Source organism: Haliotis rufescens, unplaced genomic scaffold, assembly GCF_023055435.1.
Source record: "Haliotis rufescens isolate VD_foot unplaced genomic scaffold, xgHalRufe1.0.p SCAF_3, whole genome shotgun sequence".
Lineage (NCBI taxonomy): Eukaryota > Metazoa > Mollusca > Gastropoda > Lepetellida > Haliotidae > Haliotis > Haliotis rufescens.
In genome coordinates, this window is record NW_025964001.1 from 48,239,961 (window position 1) to 48,255,044 (window position 15,084).

At 45.0% G+C, this 15,084-nt stretch overlaps 1 protein-coding gene across 1 annotated transcript; it reads left to right on the forward strand.

The window, feature by feature from the left end:
- The first annotated feature begins 2,714 nt into the window (after positions 1-2,714).
- LOC125384395 lies at positions 2,715-11,579 on the forward strand. Its single transcript, XM_048403446.1, has 4 exons — positions 2,715-2,744; positions 6,039-6,126; positions 9,179-9,412; positions 10,207-11,579. Exons 1-4 carry the CDS (start codon positions 2,715-2,717, stop codon positions 11,577-11,579), a joined length of 1,725 nt encoding a protein of 574 aa, XP_048259403.1.
- Positions 11,580-15,084: the final 3,505 nt, after the last annotated feature.

The window sequence follows — 15,084 nt, forward strand, 5'->3', positions numbered from 1 at the left end:
GGAAGAAAGACTTAGGAAACTTATAGCCAGTCCGGCTTTTAACAGAAGCAAGATATTTGATAACGACTTAGCCGCGTTGCATATGCAGAAAAGTAATATAAAATTCAACAGACCGGTGTACGTCGGTATGAGTATTCTCGACTTGTCAAAACACTTAATGTATGACTTTTATTACAACGAACTTAAGAAGCAATACGGCGATAGATGCGAGGTGTTATATACCGACACAGATTCTTTGTTTATGGAAATACAAACCGAGGATGTGTATAAAGATATGGCAGAAAAAATAGATATGTACAACACGAGCGATTACCCAAAAGATAATCCACTGCACAGCGTTGTAAATAAAAAGGTATTAGGTAAGATGAAGGATGAATGTGCTGGGACCCCTATAGCGGAGTATGTCGGATTAAGACCTAAGATGTATTCTATAAAGAAGTCCGATAATGGAGAGATAAGAAAAGCCAAGGGCGTTAAGAAGTATGTTGTAAAAAAGCATATCAAACACGAACAGTATAAAGAATCATTATTCAACGGTAGAACGTTCAAACACGAGATGAACTCTTTAAGAAGTTACAATCATAGGATATATGGATTAAGAATGAACAAGACATCATTATCCCCCTTAGATACAAAGAGATGGATTGATAATGATGGTGTAACTACCTATGCTTATGGTTATGGTGGTAATACCGTACCGTCGGGAACTATGAACAACTCTTCTCGTACAAATGCCCTACCCGGTCCATCTTGAAGATAATAAAGAATAGGCTCTCCTCCTTTCGTAACCAATCGACTAATGTTATACGTCTTAAGGGACCAAATCGGATCAGTTGTGCGACGTAGGCCTCCTTCGAGTTCACCGGGCTGGTATAAATATCTTACGCTTACTCTATCCGGAAGTTTTCGTTCTTTGCCTCTCCTCGGTGCTGAAGATTCGGAAGTCACGGATTTCATTTTAATAGCATCGGATGGTTTCTTCCCTATTAATCTTGTTACTTCATTATTCAGCGCTGATACAACGGCTGGTAATCGTGTCACCCATTCGGTTGATCTCAATCGCTCGGATTTCATTTCGATCCCATACTGATAACCAAACAAACGTTCCGCTAATATCCTGTTAAATCTTTCGACGATAGCTTGACTTCGGTGGGCCTCTCTTTCACCACGGACGATTTTGACATCGTTCTTTGTTAACAGTGTAGTTACCGATCCAATAAACTCGCGACCAGGATCTACTTGAAATAGCTTAGGCCATTTTAGCGGTCCGCGTTTATATATGCGACTCAGTGCATTAGCTACCTCTGTTGATTCTTTGGAGGTTAATGGCTCAGCCTCTTTGTATCGACTAGCCACATCCACTACTGTTAAAGCGTATTTATACGTTTTGCGTTTTACCTTATCGTGGGGAAGAAACAAGAGGTCAGCCTGATGAACTTCATTCGTCGTAAAAATATCAAACTTCTTCCTCGGTATATAACGTGGTGCCGGTAAATATATTTGCCACATCGCTTGTTTCTTTAACCAATCCTTGGCCACATCTGTAGATACCTTAGCCGCGGTGGCTAATTTTTTTATTGCTCCTACACCTTTCCAATATCCTCGTGGGCTATAGTAAATTTTATCCATTATTAATTAATATTGATGTTTCGTTTAATACAACTCATGACTATCGTTAAATCGCATAATCATTTTGGCATAAAAAATCCCCCCCGTAGTAGCAGTATAGGTATATAAATCTGGCTCCAGTGGAAGTGGTCCAGAACCCCCATTACCTATAAAAATTTATATCATTGGCTCCAGGTGGTGGTGAGCTAGAGTCAATTTAGCTGAACCTCATGACTATCGTTGAATCGCATAATCATTTTGGCATAAAAAATTCCCTCTGTAGTGGTGGTATAGGTATATAAATCCTGCTCCAGTGGAAGTGGTCCAGAACCCCCATTACCTATACTACTGCGGCTCAAGACAGTTTTTGATGCTGAGTGAAAGGCCTCACAACCATAGTCAATTTTTGATCTGATAAGTGATTTGTAGAGGTCCAGCTGAGAGTCCCTCGATGTGCCCCAAGATGTGCCTGAAATTGCACGTAATACATTCAACTCTTTTTGACATCTGTTTTCCACATATTCTATATGTTTGCACCATGTGAGGTGTTGATCAGAGATCACCCCTAGAAATACTGTGGATTTTTCGAATTTGATTGGTTTGCCTTTTATGGAGACATGGGGTATCATAGCATTTATTGCACCATGATCTACTCCGTCCAGGGCTGACTGGAGTTTTTGTTTCGGATTTGTGAAATATCTCTGTGCTTTACCGATACTGCTCCATCATCAGCGAATTTAGAAGTTTGGGAAGGAGATTTGACATGATCAAAAAGATCATTGATCATGATGTTAAACAGGGTTGGGCTTATAATGCTGCCTTGTGGCATGCCATTGTTCAGTGACATAGGATCAGATTGATTTTTTCCCTATTTTAAATGATGGCGACCTGTCTTGTAGGAAGCTGTCTATGAAGTTTGCCATGTTCCCTTCTTTGCTGAACTCCAGAAATACTGCGGCTAGGTATTGTCTGTTTAATTGAGCTTTTTTATTTCATTTTCCAGTCTTAGAATATGATCTAGACACGAGTGTCCCTTCCTGAAGCTGCTTTGGTCAGGTTTGATGTGGTTGCCAGTTTCAAGGTGATGCATGAGCCTTTTCGTAACCATGGCTTCCATAGCTTTGCACATGTTTCAGGTGAGTGAGATCGGTCGATAAGAGTTGGGTAGGGCTTCGTCTTTCCCTTGCTATGGAAGTGGGATAACTGCAGCATGTTTCCATGCTTTTGGGACTTCTCCTTTGTACCATATCATATTATACAACTCAGTGAGTTAGCTTTTGGTTTGATCTGGTAGGTTTTTCAATATCTAGTAACTGGTTGTGTCAAGGCCAGGTGTTGTGCCTTTTCTATGTTGTATTGCATCATCAAACTCTGTCAGAGCAAATGGTATATTGTATACCAGAAGCTTGCTTTGATATCTGTTTTGATATCTTTAGCATAAGCATATTTTCCTGTTTGAATTCTTTGCTGCAATTTGTTTTGCTGCTGGCAGATGAGGAGTGCTCGGCTAGAATGTTTGCCTTTTCTTTGACTGTATGGGCATTGGCTAACTTGGGAATTTTTGTGGGTTTACGCTTACCCCTGTTTGCATGTATTTTGCTCCAGACTGTTTTAGCATTTGTTTTTTCATTTCGAGATTTGCAGAAGGTCTGCCATGACTCTATTTTAGAGTTGTCAAAATCTGTCTTTCTTCTTTCCTAGCGGCTCGGACTTGGGCAAAGGCTGATTTATCCCTTTTTGACCTATTTAGGTCTTTCTTTCTCTATTTCCCTGTTCCTCCATGGTACCGGAGTTTTGCCAGTTTTGTGGTCTTTTTTTTAAAAATGATTTCTCTGCTGCGGCAATAATTGCTGAGGTGTGATTTTGGCAAAAAGGATCAGGATTATCCGTGGCAATTTCTGAGGATTTGAATGATATATACTAGCCACATTAAGAAACTGTGCACGGAGAAAATATAGATATAAGGGCACACCATCCATATATGAAATATAGGTTTGAACACAGCAATTATTGGAGACATTCAAACGCTAATGCACGTGCCATGCGATATGACGTCATTGTTGGGGGCCTATGGACGTGCAATGTGTTTCTGCACGTGCATCCTGTGCAGCTGTACACAGCATGTGCAACTCAAAATTCGCTGTCACTTTGGAAAGCATGATCTGTGGTCATTCAAAAATTCAAAACTTCTCAGGTGCAGACACAAGCATATCACAAGCAAATCATGCCAAGATTGACAGCTGCACAGCGTCATGAAGCCATTGGAATGATCCGAGCGGGAATGAGGCAACAACAGGTGGCAACACATTTCCAATGCCATCGTAACACGATATCGGCATTGGTGAGGCGTTATCAGAACACAAATGATGTTGCCGACCACCCACGTTCAGGACGTCCCCGAGTAACGACGCCAAGACAGGACAGATGGATTCGAGTTACACATCTGACACAGGTTCAAAACGGCAGTAATGACGTCCCAGACAATACCTGGACTGCGCCGTATCCATCCCAACACTGTCAGGAATCGTTTACGTCGGTACAGAATTCGACCACGACGCCCTGCCAGGCGTCCCATCCTGACACACCGTCATCGAGTCAACCATCTAAGATGGTGTCCAAATCATGTTCGCCAACCTCGAATATGGTGGAGAAATGTTGTCTTTGCAGATGAATCGAGGTTCAACATTTCCGACAGTGACGGGCGCCAACGTGTCTACCGGCATTTGGGAGAACGTTATGCACGCAACTGTATTGTGAAGAGGAATCGTTTTGGAGGTGGCTCTGTGATGATTTGGGGTGGGATAACAGCACGGCACCGAACCCCTTTGGTGGTTGTTCAGGGCAATCTCACCGGTGTTGGCTACAGAGATCAGATTCTAAGGCCTGTGGTCATTCCTTTCCTGCAACGTCATGGCCCGGGATTGACATTTCAACAGAACAACGCTCGTCCTCACACGGCTAGGGTCGCAATGGATTTCCTTCACCATAACAATGTCATGTTACTGCCATGGCCTGCAGTTTCTCCAGATCTCTCCCCAATAGACCATGTGTGGGATGAAATGGAGCGCCGTCTGCGTCGTCTTCCACATCCTCCAGATAATGTCCGTGACTTGGCACAGGATTTGAGGAGGATATGGCAGGCCGATCCCCAGGCCTTCCATGCCCATTTGTTGGACTCCATGCGTCGTCGATGCACTGCTGTGATTCACGCACAAGGTGGTCATACCCGTTATTGACTTTGTGACTTTGTCATATGACCCCCTACTCAATTTTGATCTTCTGACGTCATCGTAACAGATGTTGTTCAGGTCCCGTTGACATTTTCTTATGGTCCGATCATTCAGCTGCTACAGCGTCTGCATCATTTTGTTCCTGCTGGGTTGTATTTCAATCAAGAATATATTTTCTCCGTGCACACTTTCTTTATGTGGCTAGTATACATTCCTTTCTGAATCAGCCTTTGCATAATCCCAGGTGGGCTGAGGATTGGGCTGTTCCTCTAATTGTGGTGGGCTGAGTATAGTGAGTATAATTTTTCACCGCTTTTAGCAATATTCCAGCAATATCACGACGGGGGACACCAGCAATGAGCTTCACACATTGTACCCTTGTTGGGAATCGAACTGGGTCTGCGGCGTGACTAGCAAATGCTTTAACCACTAGGCTACCTGACTGCCCTTGGGTGAGTATAGGAAGGTGATCGCTTCCCCAAGTGTCATCATGGACTTGCCATTGGCAATGTGTGGCGAGGTTGTTGGTGGCAGTTGTGAGATCAATTAAACTCAACGTGTTGTGGACTTGGTCATAACGTGTATGACTGCCGTTGTTCAGAGTTATGAGATTGTCGTCCTCAACCCATTTCTCTTATCATTTTGACGTATTTGCATGAATCATTCCTGTCTTCCCATAGAGGGCTGTGGGCATTAAAGTCACCAAGGATAATCCCATTTTTGCCTACTATTTGAGCTGGTCTTCTTAGCACTTCCATGTTTGTTTCATGGGTAACCCTGTGGTACATGTTAGCTATACGTAATTCAGTGCCATTTTCCAGTATTAGGGAAATAACTTGGGCATCAAGGTTTCCTACATTTGATTCGATATTTTTTTAGGTACAGCTGTCGTGGACAAGGGTGATTAGTCCGCCTCCCTTGTTGCCAGGCATAAGTCTTTTTCTGTCTTTTCTATATTTGGTGTACCCAGGTCGTGTGAATTTGGCTTTTTCGCTGACTTTAGTCTCCAGTATTAGAATGACATGTGGCTTTATCACCTGTTTTTTTACGAGTGCATTCAGTTCATTGCCATGGCTCTTTAGGCCATTTGCGTTCAACTGCAATAAAAGCACGTCCATGATTGTTTAGATGAGCGCTTATTGAGTTTTAAGGCATAACCTATTTTGGAACTGTTTCTTTGTTCCTTTGTATTTATTTCAGTATCTTGGAAGCCAGTTTGAGGATGCAGGTTGCATTGGCTTTGACACTCATTTGAATGCCATGAGACAGAGAGCATATATATGTACAGGTAAGGACAACAAAATTAATAAGATAACAAAAGATGGAAACTAACAAGGGTAGAAACTATCAAGAGAAGCCAACAGATGATTGGCGCTGATAGGTGATTAGCAATAGACAATGGAAGCTAACACTTTACAGTAATTAGCGCTGAAGGTATGGAAGCTAGTACTTAAGCTATCATAGATAAGCAATAGGTTATGGACACTGGTCAAATGGGATGGCAGGGGTAATTAGCACTGAAAGGTGAAAGAACTGACATAGCAAAGGGCAAATTGAAGCCAGCTTGGTAATTAGTCCCGACAAAGATCAAAGTAATAAGTCCTAAGCACTTGGCAGATAGGTTCCCTGGTCACGGTTCATGGCTGGCTGGTGTCTCCTGATGTAAAAGACTTCTTGCAGTTGTTGTTGGTAGACAGGACTTTGGTGGCTTCCCACATGATGTTATGGTTTTGGTTCTTCAGGATGTGTTCCGAAATTTAGGATTTCAGGTCGAGTTTGTTAACAGAGGTCCAATGTTCTTTGAGTCTGGTGTTAAGGGGTCTAAGGGTTTCTCCAATGTACTAGCGGCCACAGTTGCAGGGTATCTGGTATATACATCTGGCGTTGGGACTAGCCTCTGCCATTGGCTTGTTAAACTGCAATATGGTATCTCAGTGGGCTAGCACTATAAAATAGTTACAACAACACGGGAGCAACTAAAGGTTTTAACAATGTGGGCATGGGTGGCTCCCATCTGTATCATGCCCTTGTCCCCCTCGCATTGTTCGGGTGTCAGTCATGGTATTTCTGTGAGTGTCTGACATGCCATCCGTATCATTAATAGGATTTAGTGATCATAACTAAATGCTTTGCACTGTTGCTATTATTATTACATCTTAATACCTTCATTCTGTGCCTCTACATGCTGATTTGCATGGTGCCATCGTCTCTGGCCATCCCCCCCCCTTGGTACGTCCGGTATAGGAGCTTTTGTTGTATTTATGTCATCTTGTAGCATGGCATCGACTTATGCGTCACTTGCTCTCCAGCTTTCAGCCATACAACACATATTTTCTATTCTTGCATTCATCTGTAGTTTGTTGCACCCACTCGACCACCCTGTTGTGTTAATTACTAGTTATTCAAGCTTTGCATTGTCAGTTTGGTGGAACTCTACTGGAGCATTATGTTGGTAAAATAATTATGTTGTCATGAATAAAATGTTGCCGATGGGCGGGGTGCTGGTGCAAGTTACATTTGGCGTCTTGGGATAGTTCCGACATTATAAATTAAATAGAATAGGGTTGCCCGATTTACAGCAGGAACCAATTTATCCATTCTGCTTTACAGCAGATGGCTTTGTGTCGGCTTTACAACCGATGGTCAGCTTGGCTACAATAGTTGCCCTCGCTGATCATTTGGCAATGGTACTTGCCTGGCAGCGCTAGATGCATAGCAACATGGGTTGCTTGGCAACGATAGTTGCCGGCATCGGATGCTGCATGCATCGTTAAGCAACATGGGTTGCTTGGCAACGGTTGTTGCAGGGCAGCGGCTGCTGCATAAGGGTTTACTTAACAGGATCTCATTTTCTGTAGTCCTTCAGTACCACCACATCCGTGACCATTTCATCCAAATAATATCTCTTGTCTTAATTTCAAGTTCTGCTATCATGCATGATAGCGGAGCCCGGCCTGATGGGGTCGTGTCCTTATAAAATGTACCCTCATTGCCTGTGTAGTTACGGCTGTCCTTTTTCACCTTTAGCCTTGCCTTTGACGTATATCACTTTGGCAGAAAGTGCCTTGTTTTGTTTGGATGATGTGTTTTGCATTGATTTAGTTTGAACTTGTGCTAAATTTTTGCAATTTCTTTTTTAAAGTTGTAAAGTTTCTTTTGGATGTTAGTTTAGAATGTTATGTCATGAGCCACATCAAATTCTCGCCCCCACATGACGGATAAGGAGTTGTAAAATTGGCTTGATCTGTTTCTGTTTCTGTTTCTTTTTCCGATTCTGTTTCGGTGGATAATTTAAACTGGTTATTCTCTTGCATTGACAATTTATAGTTACAATTAAGCATAGGGGATTAATGTCCCATTTTCTTTGTACATATGTAGACCTCTCCGTCGTGTTGTGACATCATAGGAGAAATGATTTTTGCAACATAAAACAAGTAAGTTTTCGTATCGAATGTGTCACGTTATGCATAACCATATAGTTCTAATATATATGCCAGTATGTCGTTCAGTCATAAGGCAGTATTTTGTTCGCTCACAGTTTACATAATGCTGTCAAATGAAAATGTTTGTAGCACAGTACCAAAGACCATGTATGGTCTCTGACACTACTTTATCCATGTAGGATAAATTGTGGCTACATATTTACATTTAGTACTAACTACTAAATGACTTTATTGCGCGTATCCAAACCATGGGCTAATTACGTCTGTAACCTAATCACCCCTCGTAACTCAATCACCCCGGGGTCACCACTCGGCACTGTGCCCGGGGAATAATCCCGCGCAAGCATCATCCCGCCCATTGTTAGTCCGTCATTCGCGAACAGCCCTTCCCCAAGTACACACATGTGTCACTGTATCTAATCGCTTTCGCTTTGTACGTTTCCTTTGTACCCAGTCGCGACCGTTTCGCCGATAACGCTTTGAATACCATCTATTCCAACACTCGCCGTATCGCATTTATTCCGTTCTACTCCCGAACTTCACCCTCGGGACAATTTCACGCTTGTGAAATACCAACTCACCACTTCGACCTTTCGTGATGCCGCCCAAGAGAAGAGCAGCCGTCAACCACAAGCTTGTGAGGGGAGCCAAGCAGGCCAGGACAACCAGAAGACAAACCCCGGGAGTACACATTGTACAGGAGGCAACAGCTGAACAGAACTAACGTACAATCGGCGCAGCTTGTAAATGCCGCGCAGGCTGCCAACTCGGCTACCCAGGTAAACGAGCAACTGGAAAAAATACGCCAGTTGCTGGAACATTCAGCGCCCGGCCCGATTAGCGCAAACCAACAGGTAAGGCTTGGTTTTAGTTCTCCCGCCATTTCGCCCAACATAGGGAGAATCCCCGATGCTCACAACGAGGCCGACGGTGACACGGCTTGGCCAGCCAATCACATCGCAGGATACGGGGATTCCCTTTCCTTCCGTGCGGACGGAATAGACGCGCACGTCAAACAACAGGTGACGGAAAAAATCTGGCGTGGCGAGTATGTCGACCTCGGCACAATCCTACCAAACACCGAGGGAAGTCACGAGGACGGTACGATTACCATGGCGTATGACTCCTCAGGTAAGGTAATTTTAAACCAATAAAGCAGCAACCAAAGCGCCTGTCCCTGGCAAGCTGGACTTCAGCTTTCCACATTTTCATGTGTATATATGTTAGTAGGCACTCCGAGGTCCGCACAACCCAGGGGTTGCTGTCCTACATGGAAACCATAATAACGGCGGCACTTCGATTCGGTGGGGGGGGGGGGGTGCCTGGTCAACCTACGACCAACAATTCCGACACAGAATGCCAAGGGACCCCTCACGACGCTGGGACAACATCGACGGGGAGTTGTGGCTGAAGTACATGGTAACACAGACGGTACTACAATCAGAATCAGGCGGACGGGGCGCAATGACACGCGTACAGGGGGACATCGCCAGTCAGGTATGCTGGGATTTCAATAATTTTGGCTGTAGCAGGGTCAACTGTAAGTACACTCACAAATGCGGTAAGTGTGGCAAACATTCCCATAGCTCTAGGACCTGCTTTCGAGGGAATGGGGTCCAACCGACCCCATACAAGCCCAACCAGCCTTTTCCTAACAGAAAACCAGCCGTCAAGGCAGGTAAATTCAATGGCCCCTTCCCCCGTGGATCTCAATGAAATGGCACCCTGGTTACGCCAATATGCTAGGGTCAATTACAGAGATGCAAATTATCTATGGGTAGGTTTTAGCTTTGGCTTTAAGCTCGAGTTCCAGGGAAGCCGCACGGGTCTCCTGGCACGAAACTTGCGATCAGCCACGCACCAAGACACGGCAGGCTACGTGAAACAAAAACTATAAAAGGAAGTTGACTTTGGCACCCCCCTAGACAACCTCCAAGTATCCCCAATAGGCCTGGTGCCCAAGAAGCAGCCAGGATATGGTCAGCACCTGGGTAAGCATGCGGAGGAATTCCGTCTAATTCACCATCTATCCTATCCCAGGGGTAAATCTATAAATGACTTCTTAGACACAGAGGCCTGCTCCGTTGTGTACGCCAGATTTGATGAAGCTACCCATATGGTTCAACAACTGGGAAAGGGAGCACTACTAGCAAAATTCGACATTCAGTCGGCCTTTAGAATTATACCAGTCCACCCATCCGATTTTGAGCTGCTAGGCATCAGACTCGAAGGTGAGTTCTATTTCGATAAATGCTTACCATTTGGCTGCTCCATATCTTGCGCCATATTTGAAATGTTTAGTACCTTCTTGCAATGGTGCATGCAATCGCATCTTCCAACGTGTCCGATCATGCATTACCTGGATGACTTCCTAACGGGGGACACAGCAGGCACCAGCCACTGCTCAGACAACCTCAACGGATGCGTGAATACACTAGAACAGCTTGGGGTTCCTATTGCGCACGACAAGACGGTGGGCCCCACAACCAAACTGACATTCCTAGGGCTGGAAATCGACACCATTGCAATGCAGATCAGAATCCCAGAGTCCAAGATCAAGGAGGCAACAAGGGAAATCCAAGACATCCTGTCAACAGGTAACATCAAGGTCACAAAAAGGGCCCTTCAGTCCCTCATAGGCAAGCTTAACTTTATGTGCAGGGCTATACCAATGGCAAGGTCATTCAGCCGCAGGCTAACCGATCTGCTTAGCAAAGGTAAGCAACCATTTCACCACATTAGGATTACCAGCTGGGTCAAGGAAGACCTACAAATGTGGTTAACATTTCTTACGAGTTATAACGGCATTTCAGTGTTTCAGGACCAACTATGGGTGGACAGCGATTTCCTCAAGCTGTTTTCAGACGCAGCGGGTGGCACCGGCTTTGGGGCCTACATGCAGGGCAAATGGTTTAACGGTGCATGGCCACCCCAGTGGGTGACGGATGGAACTACACGGGACTTGACGCTCCTGGAGCTGTTCCCCATCACACTGGCCATCCAAATCTGGGGCAAGCAACTCACAAACAAAAAGGTCCTCTTTAACTGCGACAACCAAGCCGTCGTAACAATAATCAACAAGCAGTCAACCAAGGCCGCCAGAGTGATGAGCCTACTCCGTCCCCTAATCCTGCAGTGCCTCCGATATAATATTATGTTTAAGGCAAAGTATGTATGTTCCACTGCTAACACTATTGCCGATGCTCTCTCGAGGTTTCAGCTCAAACGCTTCCGAGAGGCAGCACCAGCCGCGGACCAGAACCCCACACCTATCCCGTGCAACATATGGCTGATCTGAGGCAGGAAGCCGGCAGACTCCTACAACAATCTCTGTCTACTAATACATGGGCCACTTACCAAACAGGCATCAATGCCTTGCACCAGTTCCGGTCCGCACACCAGCTACAAGAGGTGTAGCCAGTCCCGCTTGATCAGGTCGTAAACTTTATTGCTTATCTGTCAGTCCCTCACCACTCCCCTAACACAGTCAAGACTTACATTGCAGCGCTGTCTTCACAACACAAATTCCATGGGCTCACCAACTGTACAAACCATTTCCTGGTAGGCAAGATTTTTACCGGCTTACACAAATCAGCGGGCCGACCAGACACCAGAAAACCAATCACTGCAGATCTGCTGCAGGTAGTAACCAACAATCTGCCTCACGTATGCTCATCAGCATAGGAAGCCAGGCTGTTCAAGGCAGTCTACTGCACAGCCTTCTTCGGTTTCTTTAGGGTTAGCGAACTGGTCCAAACTGGACCCTCAAAAACAGGTTGCGCCATCCAGAATTTAAGCTTCTCGGGCAACCCCAATCAGCTATCAATCCATCTCCCACACTCAAGGACTGATCAGTACAGGATGGGGACAACAGTTACAATGTCATCTATACCAGGTAATCCGCTATGCCCGGTAGTCGCCATCAAGCACTACCTGGAGGCGCGCCCCTCCGGCCCACAACATGCATTCGTTCTCTTCGACCATTCCCCCGTTACAAGGTACCAATTCCAGGCACTCCTAAAAAAGGCCTTAGCACACAGCAACATAAACACGGCCTGCTATTCTTCGCACTCCTTCCGCATTGGGGCAGCCACATCGGCAGTCATGAACGGGGTGCCCGAACACCTCATACAACAATACGGCAGGTGGAAATCAGATTGCTACAATGCTTACATACGCTTACCAACAAATTCAATGTTGCACAATTAATTCAAATAGCCTTTCATGGTACTTACTACACTTCAGGGCACGGCAGTACTTGCTCCTGAAGGGCACCAGTCCGAACCAACTGAGGATGCTATGGCTGGCACGAGGGGGGATGAGGTGGAAGGAGCTGGACACCATTCTGGATGCACAGGTCAAGGCGACACGGCGCAGCCCCAGAGCCCTCATCATTCACCTGGGCTCCAACGACCTGTGCTCGGTCAAGGGCGATGCCAGGGACCCACTAAAGATCGAGGGGATGCGGAAGAATATCAACCGCCGACTGGCCAACCGAGTCAAAGAGCTCGGCGGTACAATGGAGCCACATCCCCAGATCCTGGCATCAGACAAGACATGGTACGCCTGGGAGGGCGTCCACCTCAGTGACAAAGGACTGTGTGTGTTTACGGACAGTTTATTGCATGCCCTGGCGCTTGTTTTGCGCCAGTAAGGATATTATCTCCACAGGTTAGTGTTTCCTTTCAGTACATAGGCAAGCCGGGCAACAATGCTATCTCCGCGTATAGCGTGGCCGTGGGTGTGGGGTAGCACTCTGGTGCTTTGTGGCGGGGTTCTTGTGGGCTACACTGCTAGTAACAAATTAACTTGCTTCCAAATTAATACTCGTGCTTAAGGCTACCTGCTTTTCAGCAGGAACCTTTCCGGGGTTACCTGCTTCTCAGTGGGAACCTTGTCTTTCCCGACTTTTCAGCCGGGGAATCGTAATATAACATACGTTGGGGCAAACAATTGCCACGTATATGGGCCCGGCGGCGGAAGTCGTCTTGTCAAGCAGTAGCTGACAGTTGGGTCCGCGGCGGGAGCCGCACAATGGTTTTGCTAATGGGGCCGGGCAGTGGGATCTGCTTTGGCCGGCTACCTGGGGCCGGGCAGCGGTAGTCTGACTTAGGCCAGCAGCGTGGAGCTGCTTTTGGCAGCGTGGGAGTTGCCAAGCAATGGTAGCGTTTAAATATGCTACCGTGGGGGCCGGACAGCGGTAGCAGTCTCAGGCCAGCAGCGCTAGCTGCAATCGCCATTGGCATGGCAACGGTAGCATTTTGGTATACACAATTAGCAGCTAAGTAGCCCACTAGTACCTGCACACCCTCGGCCATTTAACCCAATCTCATCTTCTGTTTTTATTATAGGCACGGGCATCCACGGCTCGGTGGCCCGTGCCTCTCCTTGGCATATCGCGGGATAATTGAGGTTTTTTCGTAAGCGAAACAGAAACTTGCACAACTTTTCGCACTTTTTGATCCAGGATTCCAACCGAAATGTAGTGGCAAGTCTTGTGATAACTTCAATATATACGTCTTTGCCCCCTTGGCTTTATCCTGCCGAGAAACCTACCCATTATATGATAAATCTCATTAACCCCTGCAGCAAGTTCTTAAATTTTGTAACGGTCTCTACTCCTGTAAGCTGCTGTCCGGAAAATAATGGGTGCTTATGACTGAGTACATCTTTGATTTCTATGACTTTCATATATAAGACTAGGGTTTACTTTATGGGTAAAATTGAATGCACTAAATGCTTGACGTCTAGCAGCCCATTCTGAAATTCATTCAGAGGTTTTCTAGCAGCTATTTCCGGATCTTCTATGATCATATACAAAGGCGTGTCATCAGCAAAAAGTCTTGTATTAATATTGATTCTTCAACAATATCATTGAACAATAATGGCCCCAAGACCGAGCCCTGTTGCACACCTGACAAGAGTCCTCCTAAATATGAGCTTCAGCCATTTTTATCTTCCTTTTCCATTGGTGGGACCCCCAACCCCACCATCCTTTTGAAAACCAAATGTAGTATGTTGCAGGCAATAGAATCATTTGAGAGACGATTCTGAATTTTTTTACAGATTGTAGGTTACATAGTACATTATTATCCATAAAATAGTTTGCTATGTGACAGTGTAATTTATTGTTAAATTAGGAGATAAACATACTGTGTTTTCAATGTAGAGCTAGGTTACCTGTAGATTTTACCGCGCTTAATTGAATTTGGAACCGAACGCGCACTTATCAACGCCGATTCCCAGCCTAAGCCTATCTCGGAAGCTTGACCACTGTTACCGATAGGTGAATACTAATATCACTGAACTTCTGCTATCACCACTGCCATCATAATTTGTATTTGATACTGCCATTGAATATTGTACTACAACTCTAGTATGTACTGCCATTGTAATTGCTGTGCAGTAATTTGTATTGATTTGTAAACCTAGTTAATTGTGAAATACAATTGTTAAATGTATACCATTTGTTGGTTTCACGCCAAATTCTTTTAGGTACAGATTTTTGGGTTAACTAATTGTTTCAATTTGGGAATGGACACATGACAACTTATGCACATGGTTGGACATATAATCTGTACATTTATTCACATAATGATATGTTCTTCTTTCCACAGTAATAGGATGCGCATTGAAGAGAGAAATTGTGTAGTTCCTAGGGATTGTAGAAACTGTAAGCTGTATTTTTAAGTAATCTATTTCCAAAGCCATCGGGGCCGCAAACAGTAGTACTGGACTGACAACCCAAGTAGGTGAAACCCATAGGTCTAATCCGAAACAAATAGCATGTAATTAATTTACAC